The sequence below is a fragment of the Oryx dammah genome, unplaced genomic scaffold (genome assembly GCF_014754425.2).
Source record: "Oryx dammah isolate SB20612 unplaced genomic scaffold, SCBI_Odam_1.1 HiC_scaffold_26, whole genome shotgun sequence".
Classification (NCBI taxonomy): domain Eukaryota; kingdom Metazoa; phylum Chordata; class Mammalia; order Artiodactyla; family Bovidae; genus Oryx; species Oryx dammah.
Window position 1 is genome coordinate 20,572,936 of NW_024070210.1, and position 24,078 is coordinate 20,597,013.

Genomic DNA, 24,078 nt, shown 5'->3' on the forward strand with positions numbered 1-24,078 from the left:
TATTGACCTTTTTTGAATCACTAACTCCTGTTTTCTTTTGCTTTTTTAAAATTTATTTGTTATCGAAGTGTAGTTGAATTATGGGCTATCCTGGTGGCTCAGCAGTAAAGAATCCACCTGCCAATGCAGGAGACTTGGGTTCGATTCCTGGGTTGGGCAGATCCCCTGGAGGAGGGCATGGCAACCCACTCCAGTATTCTTACCTGGAGAATTTCATGGACAGAGGAGCCGGGCATGCTAGAGTCCGTGGGGTCACAAGAGAATCAGACACAACTTAGTGACTGATATATATGTTTATATTCTTTTCATATTTTTCCACTATGGTTTATCACAGGATATTGAATATAGTTCTCTGATTATTTCTTTTGATTGATGACACTATAAGGGTTGCAACCAGTAAGAAAAATGAAAGCTGGATTTTGTCAGAAAGTAGATACTAGGAAAAGTCAAACCAGTTCTCGTAATAGCTAACACGTGTAGAGCATGGGCTATATGCCATGCTCTAAGTAATTTATATGAATTCTTACATAATCTCGCATAAAAAGCTAGTAATTGTTTTAGGTAATACAACCCTGGACGTTGGTGCTGTTACCTCCATATTAAATGCGATGCCCATTTTAACTTGCCCAAGGCCGCAGATTCAACCACTCTGTTTTGGAGTCCTTGCCTTGAGCATGGATGCCTCTCCATTATAAATCTTGGAGTTCAGCAAGTGAGGGTAAGGATAGATGATGAGCTTTCTCTCTGGAGAGATTCCTCTTAAATCATTGTATGTGAAAGATGTGATTTATATAGTACGGAGTTGATGCCCAAATAGGTGTTCCACAAGAAGGGGATTTACCATGTTGGAGGGGTTCCAAGTATATGGTGCCATAGGCCAGTACTCCATAAATGTCCTGGTTTCCCATATAATTCACTCTTCAGGTTAGCTCAACCTGCTGCTCCCTTGTATGTGAGGATGGATTGGTTTCTGGGCTGGAGTTTGAATTTCCTTAAAGGAAGGAGTTTAGACTCAAGCCTTTCCTTAGACAAAAGCATGTAGGAGAGAGGACCTAGGAAGGCTGAGAGTAGCTTGAACTAATTTTAGCTTTCCCATTTAGCAGCAAAATAACCAACCAAGAATAATTTTTCTGAATCTTCTACATGTTTTTGTTCTGATGGTGAAAACAAGAAAGCCAAGGGTTTGGAGGGCACACAGCAGTCAATCTGTTCATCAGAGAAGAAGTTCAGAAGTTCAAGCTCATTTCTCAGGCACTTGTGATGAATGCATATTACCATAAAGAAGGATTGCGTTTATAACACTGTCTTCTCCTCTCCTCATTTCTTTCGTTCATTGATTCAAAGGTTAATCAGCAACTAATGAGCCAACCTTCAAAGTGCTCACCCTCTTCTCATTTCTATTCTATCACTTTGATGGTCATTAGCAGGTATTCTTGCGAACAGAAAGCAAGTTGAATGAAACACTCCTTTCATCAGAATATTTTATTCCCATTTTGCCTCTGTTCTGTCTTCTGTTCTCTGCCTGCTGCTCTGCTTCCCCAGTATGTGTTCACATACTTTTTTTGTAGCCCTGGGTTCCATTTCTATATTTTTTTCGAGAGCAGAATGACTTCTTAGAGTGGAGCATTTTGTTGAGAATTTTAAGTTCCAATCACAGGAGTGTTGCTCTGGCTGCTTTGTTGGGGGAAAAAAAAATCCTTTTTAGACCTGGTTCTCTCAGGTTGTTGACATGAAAGCTTCTGAAATTTGAACCCTCTGCTCCCACCCCATTATTTCAATCCTGAAAGTAAAAGTGTTAGCTGCTCAGTCATGTCCGACTCATTGCATCCCCGTGGACTGTAGCCCACCAGACTCCTCTGTCTGTGAAATTCTCCAGGCAAGAATATTGGAGTGAGTTGCCATCCCTTCTCCAAGAGATCTTCCCAACCCACGAATTGAACCCGAATCACTTGTGTCTCCTGCATCGGCAGGTGGGGTTCCTTACCAGTTGAGCCACAGCCTTTTTTCACTTCACCATGGGCCTACAGTAACCAGTGTTAATAGTTTAGAATCTATAAAGTTGTTTACAGATACTTTATTCTCTTTCCTGGTTTCTCTCCTATTTCCTGATGCTGTAATCTCCCACCTCTTCCTAGGAACTCCATGCTGAGTTCATTTATAAATTCACTCAGAAGGACAAAGGGAAGGCAAGGAAGATGTTCTGCCCACCCAGCGTGGTAGTGTTTCTAGAGCAAGTGCCTGGCAAAGACTTCAGGAGTGTTCTGGCTTCTCTTTGCTGGGCTGTCTCCATCCCTCTAGAGCACATGGCTGCCCTTTAAGATAAGATGAAAGTTTCAACCACATGCTTCAGTGGAGTCACTCACCAGGTGAACCAAGATTTAGATGACATGCCTCACGAACCTTTTGAACAGCCACCCTGGGAATGCATTTATTTTTATTTGCACGTTAGATGATGCCTGGAGTATGACTCATTTATAGCAGGCTCATTTTTAAGCTAGATTACCTTAAGTTGGCTCTGGTTTTTAAAAAATTTCCTTTATGTAACAGAAAAAAAAATCAAAATAGAACTGAGACTATTATATGATTATATGATCATTATCATATGATTATGATTATATTTTCTACCTAAACTTTGTTGTTTTTCCTGGTCACAGATAATTTTAATCAGTCAGTCAAGGTGTTGTTATTCACTCCCTAAGTTGTGTCCAACTCATTGTGACCCCATGGATGCAACATGCCGGGCTTCCTTCTCCTTCACTATCTCCTAGAGCTTGCTCAAACTCATCTCCATTGAGTCAGTGATATCATCCAACCATCTCATCCTCTTGTGCCCCTTTCTCCTCCTGCCTTCAGTCTTTCCCAGCATCAGGGTCTTTTCCAATGATTCGGCTCTCCGCATCAGGTGGCCAAAGTATTGGAGCTTCAGCTTCAGCATCAGTCCTTCCAATCACTATTCAGGGTTGATTTCCTTTAGGTTTGACTGGTTGGATCTCCTTGCAGTCCAAGGGACTCTCAAGAGTCTTCTCCAGCACCAGGAACTCTCAGCCCCCTTCTGCAGGGCTTGGCCTGTGGCTACCCTAGCTGTGTACTCAGGATGTCTCTTCTGAGCCTGTCTTCCCTTACCATTTGCGGTGGTCAGGTGTTCATTTGCCGACTAGCTATCCAGCACCTCCATCTCCTCCAGAGAGTGAAGTATGGGGCATTAGAGGAGAGCTGTCCAGGTTGCCGTGAGCACTGCTCTCCCAGGGTTGAGCTCCCCCACTGCCCCAGGAGGAGCCCCCTTCTCTCTGATGGTTCTACCTGCCCGGCAGGAGCTACGCACCTGGGAGGAGGAGCTGACACGGGCCGCGCTCCAGCAGAAGAACCAAGAGGAGCTGCTGCGGCGCCGGGAGCAGGAGCTAGCTGAGCGGGAGATCGACATTCTGGAACGAGAGCTCAACATCATCATCCACCAGTTATGCCAGGAGAAGCCCCGGGTCAAGAAGCGCAAGGGCAAGTTCAGGAAGAGCCGGCTGAAGCTCAAGGACGGAAATCGCATTAGCCTCCCATCTGGTTGGTACCCGGGAGACCTGGGGGAGGGCTTCCCAGGTGAGGCTCGTGGTAAAGTACCCGCCTGCCAATGCAGGAGATGTAAGACCAGCGGGTTCGATCCCTGGTCAGGAAGATCCTTTGGAGGAGGGCATGGCAACCCACTCCAGTATTCTTGCCTGGAGAATCCCCATAGACAGAGGAGCCTGGTGGGCTACAGTCCATGGGGTCACAAAGAGTCGGACATGACTGAAGCAGCTGAGCACGCACAACCTAGGGGAAGCATGAGTGAGCCGAGGGGCTCATGCGCCACGGGGTCTGTGGGAACCAGGGACTGGGCTCAGAAATGTGAGATCCCAGGTTCCTTATAGAGCTGGTTGGAAACCCCAGGTTCTATTCCAGGGAAAGCCTGGCCTGCTGAGAAGCTTCACCCTTCCAAGGGGGATTTTGGAGTATGACTGCACACAGACCATGAGGGCAAGGCCATGACTGTGGCGTGGTCCAATCTGCTAGAAAGCATGGCCGTGCATACAGGCAATTCTTACTGTAGGAAAACCTGGAGAATGAAGATGTCACTGGGGTAAAAGAATCCCAGGGTGAGTGTGTGTATGTGCCTATGAGATAAGAAGACTCCTGGCTCTGCAAAATAACTCAGGGTTTCCGTAATAATTAGTTCTCTATGTGCAGTTGAGATTAGGATGAATGTTTAAGAATTTGATTTACATGTAACCTTTCAGAAACACATTAGTTGAGCAAAGGTACATTTGCGGTAGGTACCACCTTGGGAAAATGCAAAGAAGTAAGAAACTATGAATTAGAGTCTTTGGAGTTTACGTACCCACGGAGGGAGGTGAGTACTCAAGTGTGTGTTTATGTAGATAAAAACGTTCATTATATTCTGAGCCTGTCAGTCCCCAGGAAGCAGGCTTATTAGAAGTGTAAGGAATCAAGGGAAAATAGCGTAACGGGGGCAGTAGTAGATGATTTTAAGCACTGGGATGGTGGCTTAGGTACAGACAAGAGAATCCAGTTAGTGAAATTCAGTGAGTGTTGCTGCACATTTTTTTTTTCAGGCAACACAGAGTCTTTAAGCATCTCTGGAGCAACATGTGCCAGCATCTTGGTGTGTGCTTAAGGAAGCAGATAGAAAAGCCATGGATCCCACCTCCAGGGAGATCACCATCTAGAGGGGAAACCTAGGTGCCAACAGGCAGATCTTTGTGATAAGCCCTTCGATAGATGGGGAGAATGAAGCCTAGAAACTCAGAGAATGTACATTTTACATTCCTCATGCTCTGATGTAAACGCTTTTGGAATAAACCGGAATTTGGACCATTAACTGCATCTCTCTCACTTTCTCAGGTTCCATGGGTTAATCCTGTTACCCTGCACTTAATGAGAAGCATCAGTTTCCCTGCTTTGGTCCCTGAGAAAAGGAGATGTGTACTAATAGATAATATGAGACAGAGTAGTTTATGTATTTTATATTAGATTTCCTAGAATAATCAACTGGGCTTCCCCAATGACTCAGTGGGTAAAGAAGCCACATGCCACTCAGGAGACATAGGAGATGAGGGTTCTATCCCTGGGTCAGGAAGATCCCCTGGAAAAGGAAGTGGCAACCCACTCTAGCATTCTTGCCTGAAAAATCCCATGGACAGAGGAACTTGGCAGGCTATAGTCCAAAGGGTCGCAAAGAGTCAGACAAAACCAAGTGACTAAGCACACACACAGAGAATAATCGACAAGGTCTCATGATATTTTAAAAATTTATTCCAAGTATGTACTCTATGTACATTACATGGACAGCTTTACGAAAACAGTCTAATGAAGTTCACTTGAGTAATGAAGCTTCCGTCTCTACATACATCCAGCCGCCACATCCCTATGGGAAAAAGAAATGATTCTAAAAGAGAACATTTCCCAGTTGAAAAGGAGCTTCTCAGGACATAGTGCCCATCCCTCAAGGCTGCCAGCAAGTGTCATTTCTCTCACAGGAATTTTTTTAAATTGAAGTAGAGTTGATGTAAAATATTATACAAGTTTCAGGTGCACACATAATGACTCACCATTTTTAAAGGTTATATTCCATTTATAGTTATTATAAAATATTGGCTCTATTTCCTGTTTTGGACCACATATCCCTGTTGTTGTTGTTTAATTGCTAGTGTCCAGCTCCTCTGTGACCCCGTGGACTGTAGCCCACCAGGCTCCTCTGTCCATGGGATTCTCCAGGCAAGAATACTGGAGTGGGTTGCCACTTCCTTCTCCAGGGGATCTTTGCAATCCAGAGATCGAACCTTGAGTCTCCTGCATTGGCAGGCAGATTCTCTACTACTGAGCCACCAGGGTAGCCCATATATCCCTGTAGTTCATAAGAATTTGATGATGGGAAAATTCTAACACACATACATCTGTTTGTCTTCCCCCAAGCAGACTTCCAGCACAAGTTCACGGTACAGGCCTCGCCCACCATGGATAAAAGGAAGAGTCTGATCAACAGCCGGTCCAGTCCTCCTGCGAGCCCCACCATCATCCCTCGCCTTCGCGCCATCCAGTGTACGTCTGTTTCCCAAATTAGCTGGGGTCAGAACACACCAGGCCACCTGTCCCCTGCTCTGTCCAGCCACAGACTGGTCAGGCTGGCTCCGTCCTAACTCTGCCCCCTCTCCTGGACAATATGTGTACACACCCACATGTGTGAGGGCTTCCTAGGTGACGCTAGTGGTAAAGAACCCGCCTGCCAATGCAGGAGTCCTCGGAGATGCAGGTTCAATCCTTGGGTTGGGAAGATCTCCTGGAGGAGGGCATGGCAACCCACTCCAGTATTCTTGCCTGGAAAACCCCATGGACAGAGGAGCCTGGTGGGCTACAGTCCATAGTGTTGCAAAGAGTCAGACATGACTGGAGCGACTTAGCATGCTTGCACTCACATACGTATGCTGGCCTTTACCCCCATGACCTCATCTCTCTGTGAACTTGACCCTGCCTCCTCTGCCTTTCACTATTAGCCAGATACCTGCAGAGGGGTTTGTGGGTGTTGGCGGGATCTTTAGCGAATTACAGAGTAATTTGGGATGTGCTGAAGGTACCCTGGACTTGGGATCTGGTATATTTAGGACTTAGGACCTCTGCTGTATTTGGGGCATCGTGGTGTTTCTTTGGTCCATGCTTCCTAGGAAGGGGCTTTGTCAAAGTGCAGGTTCCAAGGTAAACTTGCCAAATACTTTACAGTAGTCCAAATCTGAGCCAATTTTATTTTATGATGGTGTTTATTAAAAAGAGCTTAGGTATACACACACATATATACATATATTCCTAGTGTGTGGGAGGGAGAGGTTGGAGGGGCATATGCCCTAATTTAAAGATACAGAGATTTCATCCCAGAGAAAACCCCCCCAAGACCTGAATTTTTGGCTTTCCTTGAAAAATCAAGTCAAATCAGTGGATTCTTTTTTTCGTGTGCTCTGTATTTTGCCTCAGTCCCATTAACTCTTTGTTTTTCGATAACTGGCTCCTTCCATTCTCCCCTGGGGAAGGGAATGGCCACCCACTCAGGTATTTTTGCCTGGAGAATTCTATGGACAGAGGATCCTGGAGGGCTATAGTCCATGGGGTTGTGGAGTCGAAGATGACTGAGCAATTAACACACTCCTTCTACTCACTGATGATAAAAGGCCAGTCTCTGAAGAATTTGGGTTTTAGCCCTTGCTCTAAGGTGTCAGGGTCAGGAGAAGGTTCCTCCTCCTCTCTCTGTTATATTTCTCCAGGCCTGTCGCTCCCAGTCCCTAACTTCCCTCTCCATAGTGTTGAACTTCTCACTTCCTTGCTTTCCAGCACTTTCTTACCAAAATTTCTTCACTTCTATATCATCTTTACTCCTTATCTCTCCCACCTACTTTCTCCCTCCCTCCCCCCCACATCATCCCCCAGGCCAATTCCCACCCACCCCCCACCCAATAAAACACATTCCCGAAGTCAGGTCTGTTTGGAGCTCTGGTGACTGGCTGGCCAGGGTGTCCACCTTCCACTGGACTCAGAAGAATCTGGGTGGTTTTCCCACATTTGGCACTGTGAGGGCGCAGAGTGAATGGTGGCTGGGAACTCCCTTACATGCCCAGCAGGCTCCCCTTGGGCACAGAGTTGCTCACAAAGTCTGACTCCCCCACACCTGCATCTCCAGTTACGTGAGTGTGTGAGTCTGGTCGGGGAGAGGCTAGTTTAGGGGGGCACCTCTCTGTTTTCCTAATCCCATGTGACCTTTATTATTCACAGTGACACCAGGCGAAAGCAGCAAAACCTGGGGCCGGAGTTCTGTGATCCCCAAGGAGGAGGGGGAGGAGGAGGAGAAGAGGGCCCCCAAGAAGAAGGGGCGGACGTGGGGGCCAAGTACCCTTGGTCAGAAGGAATTTGCCTCAGGAGACGAAGGGTAAGAGCCAGATGATGGGAAATCCTTTAAAAATGCGGCGTGAAATACCTTTTTCTCTGTTGTGTGTTTCACCTTGTTCAAAGAAATTACATGCCTCTTGATCTTTACAAGAAGGTTTTCCAATTGCCTTGTTCAGGAGTTGGCACAGTTTTTTCATAAAGGGCCCAGTAGGAAGTATTTTAGGCTTTGTGGGCCATGTGGTCTCCGTAGTAACTACTCAGCCCCACGTGGTGGTAATGCAGATGCAGCCACAGACCATGACAATATGTGAATGAATGAACACGGTTGTGTTCCAGTAAAACTGGACAAAAACAAGTGATGGGCAGGATGTAGCTCATGAGTTAGTTTGCCAGCCGCTGGAGCATCCTGTTCAGAGGAGCAAGTAGCCCAAGCATTTGGCACTTGCGAGGAGTTCCGCCTGAGTGTTTTACTTACACCTGGCTCTTGTCCTTAAAGCATCTGCCCAGAGGGGAGAGAAGGCAAGGCGAGATGACAGGGCTCTTGAGTGGAGGCTTGTCCTGAACCAGAGGCAGGCGGAGCTACCCGGCCTTGGAGGTGCAGGCAGAGGTCACTCCAGAGCCACTAGCCCTTCTCTACGAGCCCACCCCATGACCATGCTGACGTGTGAGAGACCCCTCTGGACGAAGCACACAGCAGGCCCTGTTGCCTTGGATGTGCTTGTGTTCTCACTGAGGGTTTGTGGCCCATGGGCCCTGGTCTTTCATAGACCAGTTGACTGCAGTGTGGTAGTGAAGTGCATGAACGCTGACTCCAGGCTGCCTGGGTGTGAATCCCGGCTCCTCCACACCCAGCAGTGGGGCCTTAAGTATCCTCATCTGTTATATGGGGATTCTCTCCATACCCGTCTCATGGAGTTGACCCTGAGTAAGCTTATCTTTGGGAAGTCCCTTAAAAGGTGGGCTAGCTCACAGTAAATTTGCATAAATAAACTTATGTAAATACTTACTCTGATGATTCTTCCACGCTTCTTATGCAGTTCTGCTTCATACCTGAAGAATGCACGTGATGGGGTATACTTCTTATTCTTGTGTTAGGATCTAGAACCATATTTCTTGACTTTTCCGAGTGTGAGGATAAGCAGCAGCCCTCTTCATCCTTTTTAGTGGCTTTCCAAAGAGCTTCTAAGGTTTACTATTAGACTTAAAGGTGCCCTCAACCTGTAACTGGCCTTGGCCTTGCTATTTCTCTGAATACTAAGATTTCATGTCCAAAATCTATTTTTCTATGCTAGAAGGTGAAAATAAGTTTTGGTTCATGAAGGATGGACTCTTTGAAGCCAGTCTTTGGAAATCACTAGTTCCCTTGGAACAGAAAATTTAGGTATGTAGGGCAGGCCTCCCTAAGCTGTGTAAGAAATCAGTGATGGAGTCCCCTGGTTGCTCTGCTGTACTAAATTCTGCAAGTGCAAGCACTCCCCAGTCTGTCCCTTGAGCCTTGGCTAGAGTGGGGTTGAGCTCGGGCTGAGGAACCCAGTCACTCTGAATCCCTTGGTATTTCTGACATTAGTGTGATTCCAGGTAGGCTTTGCCAGGTTGGCTCTGGATCCCAGCAGTCTCAATGGTTCTGTTTCATTTCAATGTATTTTTTGTCTTGCCAGTAAACTCACAGCATTTCAACATTACACAAAACATTAACTTTAGAATTTTCTTCCTCCTTACATAGATTTGCCCTCAGAACTTTTGAAGCAGTTCAAAATATGTGACTTAATTTTTCATGATTGTCAATTCCTCTGAAGAAATAAAATCTCAGGAAAAGACTTAATGTTAGGAATTTTTGAGAGCTTCTGTATGATACTATTTCTAATGTTAGTTCCTGTTGACTGAAGAAAATATATAATGACAAAAAGCTGTACTGAATTCAACAACATTAGGTGAATTTGCATCCCATCCTTTAAAAAAACGGTGTTTCTATAGGAAACATATGCACCTGTCTGTAATCAGCAGCTATCTATGGATTCACAGCCCCCACCCCCCACCCCCCCGCCATCAATTAAGCTGTGGCTGCCCCTGGGATGTTTATCCCACAGATAGGGAGGTCATGGACCTGTGACCATTCCAGCAGGGCCATCTTGTTATGATCCCTTCATGGTGTGGGCTTTGCAAGGGGAGGGCAGCTGGCGACGTACCAGGAGCCCAGCCTTGAAGGTTCTCAGGTGGGAGAGGCTGAGCGGCATGTATTCACTGTTGCCTGCTACTGATTCTCTTTATTCATTGAAGATCCCCTCAGAGACGGGAGAAAGCTAATGGTTTAAGTACCCCATCAGAGTCTCCACATTTCCACTTGGGGTGAGTCTGATCTTCACCACCTCATCACATGTACTATAATAATCCTCCTCCCCACCCCCGTTTCCTTGTCCTCACAGCACATCCTGCAGAATCAAGCCTCATTATTGCCAGGGCCATGCTGACTTTTTTTTTGGGAAGCAGTACCATCGTGCACCTTGGGAAAATTCCTGTGTTGGTCCGACTTAACGTTTCCTCATTGCCCTGACCACTCCTGTTGTTAAGATTCTCCCAGCATCCTTCATTTTAGGGAGTCAGTACATGGCTGTTTATCCTTCGGTCTTCAGCACAGGCTTTGATGCTGCTGATCTGAATTCCCTGGATCCAGAGCTGGAAGGGATTTATAAGATTTTCAGTCAGAAGTCTCAGGCTGTGGGTTTGGCAGCAAGTTTCTCTCTGGCTGTGTATTTTGGTTGAAATCACTGATGTCTGGAATGTACTTTAATCACTGGTATTTCTGATAGCACTTGAAACAGAGATCTGCAGGCAGGGGGAAAAGCTGGTCCTTCTCCCTCCCTAGAGATGGGCTGGGAAGAGTGGGCTTTAGTCGAATGGCTCTCTCTAGTCCTAAAATGCGGAGAAGGCAATGGCACCCCACTCCAGTACTCTTGCCTGGAAAATCCTATGGATGAAGGAGCCTGGTAGGCTGCAGTCCATGGGGTCGCTAAGAGTCGGATACAACTGAGCGACTTCCCTTTCACTTTTCACTTTCATGCATTGGAGAAGGAAATGGCAACCCACTCCAGTGTTCTTGCCTGGAGAATCCCAGAGACGGGGGAGCCTGGTGGGGGCTGCCGTCTATGGGGTCGCACAGAGTCGGACACGACTGAAGTGACTTAGCAGCAGCAGTCCTAAAATGAGAGCTGCCCCTGGTTATAATCCCAGTATCTCCTTGGCAATCATAGCCCACAGATTCCTCAGGCCTCCTTCACTGTTCTTTAGGAAAAAGACCAGTGCTTGTGGGCCTCTGATGCCCTGTCCTGTAAGAGGGTTGGCGGGGTACCCAGTCTGTGTCCTTGGAATTACTGACTTGCCACTGGGAGCTGATAACGAGGATTTGAAAGCCAGCTCCTGTCCTCTTCCTCTCCATTCCCAGACAGGCCGAGGGTTCGAGTCCAGCCTTATGTGCTACCCACATAGGTCTGTCCCAAAGTGCACTGGGTTGACGCAGCTTTTGTCGGTCGATTTTTGTATTTGAAATGTGGATGGCTTTGGAAGTTGCCTAAGCATGCTGGAGGCTTGGAAGGAGAAATTGAGAAGTGGTGTGAGTGGAGTGGCCTGGCCCATCTCTGTGAGCTCATCGCCCAGTGCTTGCCTTGCACTGCACATCTCAGCATTGCAGTTTTTCTAATGTCACCGGTGTGTTATATTATAGTCAGTGTCTGTGGAGTCTTGGCTTTTCCCTTAAGTTGGGCTTAGGCAAGACCCTGGCCAGGGCCGAGCAGTCCTCATTCCTTCTGTTCTCTTGCCAGCCTGCCCAGGAGGTCTTCCCACAGCTCCATGGCAGCATGTGTAGGGGTGTGTCATGCCTCTGCTTTTGTGTCCCTAGAGCATGTGCACTTCTGTTAAAGAAGCAAGTGGGCTCAGCAAGCTTTGTTGCCTGTACCCTGAGGCTCTTGGGCTTTGCTGTAATGAAGCAGATGGGGAGAGGCCCACGGAGCTGAGGGTAAAGGGAGTAACCAGTTCTGACAGTTTCATCATTTCCTCTCGTTCAGCCTCAAGTCCCTGGTAGATGGATACAAACAGTGGTCGTCCAGTGCCCCCAACCTGGGGAAGGGCCCGAGGAGTAGTCCAGCCCTGCCGGCGTTCACCAGCCTTATGGAGATGGGTAAGCATTGCCTTTGTCTTAACTCTCCCCTGATCCCTCAGGGAACTCGTGGCCAAGCTTCTTGGACTCTTTCAAGACCTCTAGCACTGCTTCATGGGGCTGTTTCCTCCTTTCCTCAACTCTTGGTCCCGCACCCTATTCTCTCTGTTTGCCCTACTCCCATTACAGGGAGTATTTCCACATCACTGCTGCCGTGGAATCTGCCCTTGACCTCCTGTCCCAAGGAGCTGGTTATAGTTTCCTTAGGGCAGTGAGGCAGGGGGAGGCGTGGAATCAGGCACTTGCCTTTCCTGGGTCTCCTTCCTTGCATTTTAACGTGGGAAGTCCATAGAATGGGAGATGGCAATAGAACCCCAGTGTTCCTCCAAGGAAGCTCTTCCAGTGTAGCCCTGTGATTCCTAAATGTGGAAGGCCTTCTTCAGGCTGTCTCTCAGAAAATATTCCTCTCTCTAGAATTCCAAGGTCATAATCAGTCAGTCCATAGGGTAGATTGGCCTTCATCTATGCCGAGGATTCTAATCCTTTGCAGGAAATGGGTCTTAAGATAAGTCTGTAGGTTGTCAATTCTAGAAATTCAAGGTCCCTTCCCGTTTTTTTTTTTTTTAATTAATTTTTATTGAAGTATAGTTGCTTTACAATGTTGTGTTAGTTCCTGTGTGTGTGTTAGTCGCTCAGTGGTGTCCGACTCTTTATGACCCCATGGAGCCTACCAGGCTCCTCTGTCCATGGGATTCTCCAGGCAAGAATACCGGAGTGGATTGCCATTTCCTTCTCCAGGGGGCCTTCCCGACCCAGGGATCAAACCCGGGTCTCCCTCATTGCAGGCAGATGCTTTACCATCTGAGCTACTAGGGAAGCCCAGTGTTAGTTCCTACTGGACTGCAAAATGAATCAGCTATACAAATACATATATTCCCTCCCTTTTGAACTCCCTCCCTATTCCCTTCCAGTTTCAAGTCGTAAAATAATTAAGGATGTACCTGTTCTGGGAAACTGACAGGGCGCGTCTATGACAGAAGGAGCAAATTGGCAGATCCCCTTTTCTGCAAATGGGAAAACAGGCTCTGAGATGGAGAGCGACTTCCCCATGTTGGTCACTGTTGAGTGTGAAGTCCTATTGGTTCCTGGTCCTGCACCCCTGACTATTCAACCTCTGGATCCCTAGCACTAAGCCAGGGACCTGGGGGTGGGGGAGAAGGACCAGATTTTCATTCCTGCCGCCTCGCTCCCATCTTCTGTTCCCCCTCCACGTCTCTCGTCTCTGCAGAGGACGAGGACAGCGAAGGCCCACGGAGTGGGGAGAGTCGTCTCCCGCCGTCACCCAGCCAGTCCTACCTCTGTATCCCATTCCCTCGCGGGGAAGATGGGGATGGCCCCCTCAGCGATGGCGGTCACGAGGAGCCCACCCCGGTCAACTCGGCCACCAGTACCCCTCAGCTGACGCCAACCAACAGCCTCAAGCGGGGCGGCCCCCACCACCGCCGCTGCGAGGTGGCTCTGCTCGGCTGCGGGGCCGTCCTCGCCGCCACGGGCCTCGGGTTTGACCTGCTGGAAGCTGGCAAGTGCCAGCTGCCGCCCCCGGAGGAGCCCGAGCCACCAGCCCGGGAGGAGAAGAAGAGGCGCGAGGGGCTCTTCCTGAGAGCCAGCCGGCCCCGCCGGAGCACCAGCCCCCCATCCCGGAAGCTCTTCAAGAAAGAGGAGCCTGTGCTGTTGCTAGGAGACCCCTCCGCCTCGCTGACGCTGCTGTCTCTCTCCTCCATCTCCGAGTGCAACTCCACCCGCTCCCTGCTGAGATCTGACAGCGATGAGATCGTGGTGTACGAGATGCCCGTCAGCCCCGTGGAGGCCCCGGCCCTGAGCCCCTGCACCCGCAACCCCCTGGTCAACGTCCGAGTGGAGCGCTTCAAACGAGACCCGAAGCAGTCCCTGACGCCCACCCACGTCACCCTCACGGCCCCCGCGCAGCCCAGCGCTCACCGGCGGACTCCTTCCGACGGGGCCCTCAAGCCGGCTGCCCCTCCAGCCAGCAGGAGCCCCTCCTCCAGCAATGGGCTGAGTCCCAGCCCTGGAGCAGGTGAGACCTGCCCTCCTCCTCCTCCTTACTCCTTCCTCTTGGGGCCTCCTTCGCCTTGGGGCCTCTCTCCCAGGAGTGGAGATATCAGGCCAACCTCAGGTTCCTCCTCTGACTCAGCCAGTTGAGACAGGCTGCTCTGGGTTGGGAGGGGACTGACATCTGTCCATCCTGTGCCTCAGGGGGGCCTTCCCTGAAGAGGGGAAGCAGACAGGCAGGATCTGGGGAGAATCTGACCGGGACTCCTGTGAGATGCTCAGGCCCCGGATCTGGGAGCGTACAAGTCAGTACTTTCAGGGTGCATCAAGGGTAGGAGGCCAGCTCTGTTTGTTCCCTGGAAAGAAGACTGCAATTACCGGGAGGAATCTGGCCACACACAGGGCGGTATTTTCTGCACATAGCCCGGCTCTTGCCTGTCATTACAGAGTGAGTACAGACCATGAGTACAGACACACTCGTAAGGCAGGCCTCCAGCCGGGCATCACACCCTGCACCGGTCATCCTTTACTCACACCTGACGCTCAGATGTGGAGATGCGGCCAGGTGAACTGCTGTGCCGCAGCATACCCGGTCCTTCTCTGGCTGACATCTGAGACACCTGAGCATACACTCACTCCCGCCCCATCCCTTGCTCCTTAGAAGACCTCTATCTGACATAAAAACCACCTGAAATCCCATAGGAGAGGAGGGCGTGGCAATACCCTTTCAGTGAGACTCGAATATGAGTGACAGCTGTACTTTACTATTCAGCTTGCCCTTCCCCTGCTCAGATTTTTTTGTTAAAATCAGGTGGCCTCTTTGGAAAAAGAGACCCCCCAGATTACTAGTCTTTAGGTTTCTGATGCATTGGAGAAGGAAATGGCAACCCACTCCAGTGTTCTTGCCTGGAGAATCCCAGGGACCGGGGAGCCTGGTGGGCTGCCGTCTGTGGGGTCGCACAGAGTCGGACACGACTGAAGCGACTTGGCGGCAGCAGCAGCAGCAGCAGCAGCAGCAGCAGCTTTCTGATACCTGCTTTGTCCTTGCCAAGCATGGTAAGTCGCTTCAGTCGTGCCCGACTCTGTGCAACTGTATGGACCATAGCCCACCAGGCTCCTCTGCCCACGGGATTCTCGAGGCAAGAATACTGGAGTGGGTTGCCATGCCCTCCTCCTGGGATCTTCCTGACCCAGAGATTGAACCTGTGTCTCTTATGTCTCCTGCATTGGCAGGTGGGTTCTTTACCATGAGTGCCACCTGGAAAGCCCTTGTTCTTGTCACACGTTTATTAAATGGATGAACTGAGAATGAAAGACATTTCCTTAAGTTGTTTCATTACAGATATGACCTCATGTGTCCCATTATTATAAGATACAGGGACCATGGTCTGTCCCCTGGATATGGTCTGTAGTTCACTGTTACACCCCCAGTGCCTGCCAACACACTGCATGACAGAGTAGGCGCTCATTTTTCAAGTTATCCCAGGTGGTCAGGGCCATGGTCGGGGGTGGGGGGAGGGTGGGGCAGGGAGTAAGTGGCGTGTGTGGTTCATGAGTGTGGTCTGTCATCTGATACCTCTCCCTTTGTCTCTTGGACCAGGAATGTTGAAAACCCCCAGCCCCAGCCGAGACCCAGGTGAATTCCCCCGTCTCCCTGACCCCAATGTGGTCTTTCCCCCGACCCCAAGGCGCTGGAACACCCAGCAGGACTCTACCTTGGAGAGACCGAAGACCCTGGAGTTTCTGCCTCGGCCACGTCCTTCGGCCAACCGGCAACGGCTGGACCCGTGGTGGTTTGTGTCCCCCAGCCACGCCCGTAGCGCCTCCCCGGCCAACAGCTCCAGCACGGAGACGCCCAGCAACCTGGACTCCTGCTTGGCCAGCAGCAGCAGCACTGTGGAGGAGCGGCCGGGCCTGCCAGCCCTGCTCCCCTTCCAGGCGGGGCCGCTGCCGCCCACCGAGCGGACGCTTCTGGACCTGGATGCAGAGGGACAGAGTCAGGACAGCACTGTGCCACTGTGCAGAGCTGAACTGAACACACACAGGCCTGCTCCTTATGAGATCCAGCAAGAGTTCTGGTCTTAGCATGCAAAGGGTTGAGGGCGGGCAAGGGGGGATGCAGGAGGAGATGGGGAGGGGAGCTGGCTGGCACAGCCCTTTCTCAGAATTGGACCCCCCAGAGCCTTCCGCCCTACTTCTTGCACTGATAATGCACTTTGAAGATGGAAGGGATGGAAGCAGGGCCCCTTCAGAGGGCTTCTCACCCTGCAGGGCCCTTCTCCCCAGGTCCGCTGGAGGGGCTGTGGCCATCAGCTCTGACTGTGTGGGGGAGGGAGGGGTGCGTGCATGTCCCCCACCCTCCACAGTCTTCCTCGCCTTCAGGGTGACTGCAGAGTCACTCAGCCGAATCTGCCTGCTGCTCCCTCTCTTCAGCCCCCAGGGGGTGTCCTCCTGGAGTCCCTCTGTTAGCCCTGAGTTCAGCCTTCACACACACCCAGTATTGGATGTTCTCTGATTGATTTTGCTCCTCTTCCACGTGCTTTCCTGACACCCATGAATGAGAATCTCGTTTGGTGTGAGATGTGAGCTTTTCTGCATCCTAAGCCCTATGGTGCCGGCTAGAGAATGGAAGGCAGAGTGCTCCCACGTTGGGCACAGGAATTGAGGGAGCTGGGACCACCTGCTGCACTTCCATGCACCCCCACTTCTTTATTTGAGCCTCCCAGTGGTACGGGACCTGCCTCCGTGAGAACTGGAAAGAGGAGGGAATTAGGAAATACAGTCGAGTTGCAGTAAAGAGGGTAACAGAGTCTGTCTGTCCTTGTTCCTTTCATAAACACTCAAAGAAGGGCAGAAACCAGCACGTGTTGACAGCACCCATCTCCTGCTTGCAGGTCCAGACGTGGTCAGACCCAGTTCTGAATCAAATATGCACTCATCCCAGGAATTGCCTGGGGAGGCTCAATCTCTGGTGTCAGTTCTGAAACCAGAGACAAAGTTCCTGTGTTTGCCCCTTTTGTCGTCTGATCTGTATGTGCCTTCCCTTGCCTTGATCTGCCCTCCAGTCCCTGGAATTAGTGGATTTGGGGTTACATGTTTGGTGGGGAGGTGTCTCTACCTTGCCCAAGAATAGCATGTAGAATTGGGTCCTAGACCCTGGGAGTTGGACCCATGGGGCTTCCTGCTCACCCGTCGTCATTCTGCAAAGCCCTTAAAGTCAAACGAGCCCTTAGTAGTTCCTTGCGTGAATGGATGTGGTGGGTGACGATACCTGTAAGGTGCCCTGTCAGCCCCTCATGTACCCTCATCTTCAAGCGCAAGTGTGGGAGACCGACCAGGGCTTTTGTCTCCGTGCACAGGTAGCCCCCACTGCGGGGCCCCCGACCATGAGTTGGATAGGAAGGAACAGAGGCCAATCCTGGCTTTTCTGGAATTCATTTCTGTGGCTTGAATGTTGATCTTCTGGAGCTTTCTCACACGAGTCTCCTCTCTTCCTCTTACCCTGAGGCTCCCGAGGCAGGTGTGAACAGTTGTCTCTGAGTGGGGATAACGACAGGAGTAGAGTCCTTAGTTCACGCTCCTCCTGACCCAAGACTCTCTGTGTCACTCCCCCGTCGTTTATCCTGGGCTGTTTCTCTGCAGGCTTTGGAGGCCCACCTGCAGCTTCTTGCGTTTGCTGCCCTGGTGCAGGACAGGAGAGCAGCGCTGTTGGCACAAGTGATGGATTTGGTCACTGCTCTCTCTGTGACTATGCTAGAAGTCCTGCCCTGAGGATGACAAAATGAGCGGCCTTGGTTTTCAAGTTGTTCCTTGTTTTACGAGCCCACTGGCAGGCGCTTAGGTTCAAGGGCCCCACCTACTTTTGGGTGGGGAGGCACTGTTGGTTTTGTTGCCTAGGGTTCTACTGTGGTGTCTCATTGCTCTCTGTTTCTTTGTTCAGTAAAGACAGTCCAAAAGAGATGGTTTTTGCTCCCAACCCCACTCCTTGGCTAGAGGGGGTTGGGTGGAGGGGCGGTGCTTGAATCCCATCAGCTCAGCCAACCAAGTGACTGCTCTTCGTCCTCAGATGGCCTGTGCCCTTTCCTAGGGCTATCCATGGCCCCAGGCCCTAAGCCACCTTCACATCTCTAAACCTTTGGCCCCAATCTCTGGTCCTCTGGTGGGTGCAGCCTACAGTGTAGTCCAGAACACCCTGGCTCTGGCCAGCGCTCTGGAATGAGGCAAGGAGTCTTTGTTCATTTTCTGCTTTTTGTCATTTTGTCTAGAGTAAACCCTTGCCACTGGCTGACAGCTTGAACCCATTTCTTCCTCATCCGCCTAGGGGATGACAAGGGAAGGCGGGGGCTCTACTGTGGGTGGAGCTATACCTACAAGAGGCAGAAGCAGGATTATTCTGAAGATGCTTCTGTGGGCTTCCATGATGATGGAGGACTTTCCACCTCTCAGCTCCTTCAAACTGGGTCTCTGAGGGGCCCCCATCTGCCACTCTCTCTCTCTGGGGCAAGGCTTGGGTGGGATAGGATCCTATAGAATAAGGTTTGGGTTGCCCCCCTTTTCCCTTTCCTCGGACACTTTCCACTGCTCTTGGCGGGTGCTCCTTCACGGAAGATGATGATGGGAAACAGATACTGCTCTCTGCCCCTCTGGCTTCTTCAGTTCATTCCACTGATTCTACATAGGATTGTCCTCTGTCCTTGAGGATCCAGGTCACTGCCAGGGGCTGAATAGATGTCCCAGTTATTTTCATATGTTATGTCTAAAAGGCTTTGAAGGATGCCCTTAGCTTCACATCCTTTAGTATCGGGAGAGTCTCTTGTGATGATGATGGTGATGGTACCTGACATTTGGATGACTCAGAATAGGGCTAACCTTCCTCCTAACCTTTACAAAAGTACTTCATTTGCCTTCTACCTTTGATATACTTGGTGGTAGAGAAAGGGAAACGCTTAAAGATGAAGATCCAAGTGAAGAGAAGTTAATAAGCTGCTTGGACTGATGGCTGAGTTGGGCACCCAGCTCTAAGACTGAATGCATTGGCTCTGTTCTCTGTTCTGCTTTTGCTGTCTGACCTCGGACTTGTCTCTTAGTCCCTCTCAGATTTCCTTCCTGTAAGAGCAGCCGTCACCTGCTTCCCTCACAAGGGCAAAAAAAGCATGTATCAGAGCAGGTCCGAGAAGCCCATGGCTCCCGGCCAGCAAACAGGACAAACTGCTGAAGTTGACGGTGCGGTCCCCACCACCTTTGCCTCTGGGGGACTTGCCTACTTCCTCTGGCTTCTGGAAGACGCAAGATCTGGAGTTGGCCTAATGACTAATGGGGACCGTGGTCAGGCACGTGCTTTTCTACTGTAGTTATATGGCAGCTGGTGTTTACAAGCATCACTCCTAATTCCCCCACTTAAGTCGTTAGGCTTATCATCGCTATCCTGAGTGTCTTATGGAGCAGGAAGTGGGTGACAGGGAGATGGAAGGAGCACCAAAATGACGATTCGGGGACTCTTGTTTCTTGGAGTCATTTCCCGGAGTCTGATGTGTTTTGAGGCAGGAATCAGGGCAGCTCCTGAAACAATCTTTAGGAAAGGGTCTGCTGGCCCATGGGACACATGTCATGGTGGGGGCTTCATCACAAAGCTGCTTTTCCCTCAGGACACAAGTCACCGCAAGAGCATCTAGGCCTGATACCGTGTCAGCATTCTTGCTCACAGCCCCCTGTGGGAGACTCCTTCCCGCCCCCTCCCCTAGGAGGAAGGAACCCTGTCTTGAGCCTTCCTAACTCTTCAAAGTACAGAGCAGCGGGTATTAAAGGACGGCTGTGAGTGGTACACTGCAGGGTTGGTATGTCCGTGCGGGTGTGGCAGGCCCTGCTGTGAATGCAGAACCTTGACCATTTCCACACATGTCTCACTTAGCCCACCTCTTTGACTCAGGCGTGTGAGGGCAGGTCAGAAACACTGTTGTCTCTTAAAGAATTTTGGGGAGGGGGCAGGTGCTGCCACTCCTGTAGTGCCAGGCTCTTGCAAGGCCTCTGCCGGTGACTGTGGACCGGGGTCGGGGGAGAGCTGCCCATGGTGCCTTGTAAGGGAACGGGGCAGCAGGAAACTGGTGATCAGAGCCACCCACCCACTAGTGTATGTCACACACGTCTCTCCCTCTCTCTGGATCTCTGAGCCCAGGGTGATGCTGTCTTGCCCACCTGTAGCAAAGGACCTTTCTAGCTTGAAAGTCTGTAGTCCCAGGGCCCCTGCTCCAGCACTGATAAGCCCCCCCGGCTGGGTTGCTTCCTTTTGTAGAGGACTGTGTGTGTGTGTGTGTGTGTGTGTGTGTGTGTGTGTGCGCGCGCGCACGCGTGTGCACGTGTTTGAAAGTCAAATATTGGCAGTCTCATGTGGTTTGACTGATTAGACCACCTGTTTCTCTCCTTGGCTTCAGGCCTGAGATGCCTTCTTGTCAAGTCACAGCTATTATGAGGAACACATTCCCAATGTCTCTCTTTGGTCAGACGTATCATTGTTTTCTTAGATCAGAAATTCAAATGAGTAAAACTCCACATCAGAAGGGGAAAACCCTCTACTGCTTCTGTGGAGGCCTCATTCCCTGGCTATGCCCTGGCCTTGCTGCCCAGCACCCACCACTGCAGTCACCGGCGTTGGAAGGGCAGGAGGCAGAAACTGGAGTCCTGGCTGATTAAGGCTAATTAATGGTTGGGGGGGGTAGGTGTCTAATTAGCCTGACCTGGCCCTGTGCTTCTGGATGGCCCTATGGCCTGGGTGAACCTCACATTTGCTTAGATTATTTTCCATTTCTCCTGATGCACTATAGACAGGCTTCACCGCCTCCTTTGTCCATTTCAGATCTTGGGCCCTAGGGGAGCACTCTGGCCTCCAGAGGCTGCTCAGGGAGCCGTGCTTTGTTCTTCTGAAGGTTGGGCTACTCCGTGATCTGGAGCCAGTAGGACTGGCCCTTCCTGATTCTTCTTGGCTGTGGTTCTCTGCATCTCCCGCCCGTGGCCTGGCTTTGGGTCTTCCACTCATGACCACAGCTGGAAATAGAGAAGCGTCTCAGCGCCCAGCTGTTGGCAGAGCCAGGAGCTTGTCTACTCCTCTCTTTGTTTCTTTTGGAAACAGACTTACTTGCCTTTCCCCTGACCCAGTCTCCCTCCTGACTGGTCTGATCCACCCTCCCCACAAACACCCACAATCTAGCTTTACCCGCCTGATGGGCAGGCGTGAACCTAGCAACTAGATAGGAATCTCAGGACGGACACCAGAGTACAGTGCCAGAGGTTCAGAGACAGGCCTTTCCTGTTGGATTGTGTTGAGTAGATGTCCAGGAAATCAGAACCCAGATCAAATTGGTTTATCTAGAGGGTCATCTGGTGGATGATGACCCCACGGAGATAGTGGTCTTTCTCTACACTTCCTGAAGTCTAAAACCAAGTTTCATAAGTATTGGGTTAGCCAAAAAGTTAGTTAGGGTTTTTCTGTAAAATACAGAAAATGCGAAGGAACTTTCTGGCCAGTCCAATAACCTGTTGCCCGTGTTCCTGAAATCCTTCACCTCTAACTGCTTGCTTTGAGAGATATGGCATTTTAAAAAATTCTGATCTTATGTTCATTGTGAATTTTTCATTAATTTCAATTTTTAAAAGTACTGCTTTGAAATATGATTCATCTGGATAGCAGAGGGATTTTTTGGTGTTTTTTGTGACCCCCTTAAATCTTACATCCAAGGTGAGTTGCCTCACCTTACCCTGGTTTCAGCTCTGCCTGCCCCTCACCTGAACACGCTGAGGGCAGAGCTGTGAGGCAGGCTCAGGTCTTTTCTGGGCTTCCTTCCTTTCAGGTTCTGAGCTGGGTGGTGACCCTGGGAGTGTTTGCATAGGAATGTGTTGACTTAACAGCAGTGAAAGACCGAGGGCAGTTTTCAGCCTTGGACCTGTGACTGGGGTGACTTTTCCCGGATGTCCCCTAGCTGCCTGTCAGCCTCTCTGAAACCCTGAGGCCGCTTAGAGGAGTGCATGTGTAAAGGGAAGGGATTATAGTGGGAAGGATGCTTTAGAGTCTCCATCTGAAAACTCTGGGACATCTCTGAGCCTGCAGAGAAGTGAATAGACCATTTTCCCAGTTCCAGAAAGGACCAAAATGGACAGAGGCATTTTTATTCCCTTCCACAGGCACTCTACTGCCTGGCCCTCAGTGACCTTCATAATGTCAGCCATCACGTCACCTCCATCGGTATCCTTTTCGCTACCGTTATTATTCTCTGTCATCTTTATTTTACTCTCGTCATTTATCCTTCCCTCCAGTTCCAGAGGCCATGCTGGCTATGGCTCTTTGCTTCATCACTGTCAGAATGAGGCATGGGTTCATCCTGGTCTGGGTATGAGGACTAACAATAAATTATATGAAACCATTATATTTCTTCTAGGTGAGTGGTGCTGTCCTGAAAGTGTATATTCTTTTCTTTTCTTTCTTTTTGACTCACTTACCCTGGGGGTGGGGTGGGAGTATATTACTTCCAGCTAAGAATGTGGAAACCGAGGCTCAGATGGTTATACGCCCAAGGTCACACAGCTAGGAAGGAGTGTTGCTGATCTCTTGGCTCCAAAGTCATCTCTTGTTTTCTCCTGAGCACATTTTAGGCCACTGTTTAGACCCTCTGGGGGTAAAGTTAGCCTAGCTTAGGTCCGCCATGGCTCTGAGATGGTTCTCTATCCAAGGAGGAGTTGTCCTGTGACTAATCTACCACCAGCCTCTGAGACTGGAGACACCCAACAGAGCTTGCAATCTCCCTGGAGCTCAGCCAACCTCCTCTCTGCACCTTCTCCATCGTTTCCTCTTTATGATTGTTCAGGGGGTGTTGAATATGTCAATTGCGTAGCTCCTCTCCCAGCATCACCGAAGACCTGTGGGCTCTCGCTTCTCTTTCCAGCCCACAGTTGCCCCATGACTGACCACTCTTTACCGCAGCTTCGACCCACATCCCTCTGGGTCTCTCGAGTTTGGAAGCCTTATTGTAGCTCCTCTTGGGAACTTGAAATCAGGCTTTTGTCTTTTTATCGTATCAAATCACATGCCCTTGTTACCTAGTTGTGGCAAAGAAGGAAGGTGATGAACTTGTCCACTTCTTCCTCTAATCTTCCTCACTACCCACGTGAAACACACACACTCATGCTCACACAGTCACACTCACACTCACACACATGTTCACACACGCATACACACAGATTTAGTCTGAGACTGTATCAGTATTTTCTAGGGAGGTTAAGGAAAGGAGCTGGAGATGGGTTTTATTTAACTCACAGAAAACCTTTCTTTGGGATTTTCCTCCCCGTTAGAGCCTTTGCGTCTGCTAAAATGGAAGTTCACATACCCCGCTGCCTTTGTTCCTTTGTCTGTAGCTCCTAATTTTCATTCCCAGGCCTTCCCTGCTCCAGTGTCCTTTCCTTGTGTGCTGACCCTGTGTCCTTGAATTCCCATTTTGCTTTGGGATTTAAGTTATTGTAATTTGTCAACCTTATTTAAAAATAGAAAAGTCCTGAAGGAAACTTATCAGGTTCTTTTCTTTGGCTTTATTTTTTTTTTTCAAGGTACTGTAAATTGTTAACTAGGGATGCCAAGCAGGCTTGGTTCAATGGCTAAACCTCTTATCGTATTACAGCGTAAGGCTGATCTCAGCCTGGTCTCACCACCAGAGCACACACAGACTTGAATAAAACTGTTACAATCATGACTTTTAGTTTGCTGCGGTGCTTTGTAAACTTGTCCTTTCCCCTCTTTTCTTTGTAAGTACACAAGCTGTCCAAGTAACTGACTGTTTCTTGACGACTGCCATATGTAGGGGTAAAATAATGGGAGAGAGGGGTAGATATGGTGTAGGAAAGAGGAGGTAGGTGAGGAACCTCCTTGAAGATTTTAGAGACCCCCAACCAGACCACGGAGA

The 24,078-nt window shown here is 49.8% G+C and overlaps 1 protein-coding gene across 2 annotated transcripts in view; it reads left to right on the forward strand.

Moving 5' to 3' along the window:
* MAP3K9 (mitogen-activated protein kinase kinase kinase 9) overlaps positions 1 to 23,868 on the forward strand; it is an 87,232-nt gene extending 63,364 nt beyond the window's left edge. Inside the window, exons 6-12 of one of the 2 annotated variants that reach the window (XM_040226169.1) lie at positions 3,312 to 3,552; positions 5,965 to 6,087; positions 7,804 to 7,957; positions 10,195 to 10,263; positions 11,976 to 12,088; positions 13,356 to 14,162; positions 15,738 to 23,868. In XM_040226169.1, coding sequence (XP_040082103.1) covers positions 3,312 to 3,552; positions 5,965 to 6,087; positions 7,804 to 7,957; positions 10,195 to 10,263; positions 11,976 to 12,088; positions 13,356 to 14,162; positions 15,738 to 16,222 — 1,992 coding nt within the window. In that variant the 3' untranslated portion in view covers positions 16,223 to 23,868. The remainder of the gene's footprint in view (positions 1 to 3,311; positions 3,553 to 5,964; positions 6,088 to 7,803; positions 7,958 to 10,194; positions 10,264 to 11,975; positions 12,089 to 13,355; positions 14,163 to 15,737) is intronic. The other variant, XM_040226171.1, reaches the window with a different exon arrangement.
* The last annotated feature ends 210 nt before the right edge of the window (positions 23,869 to 24,078 follow it).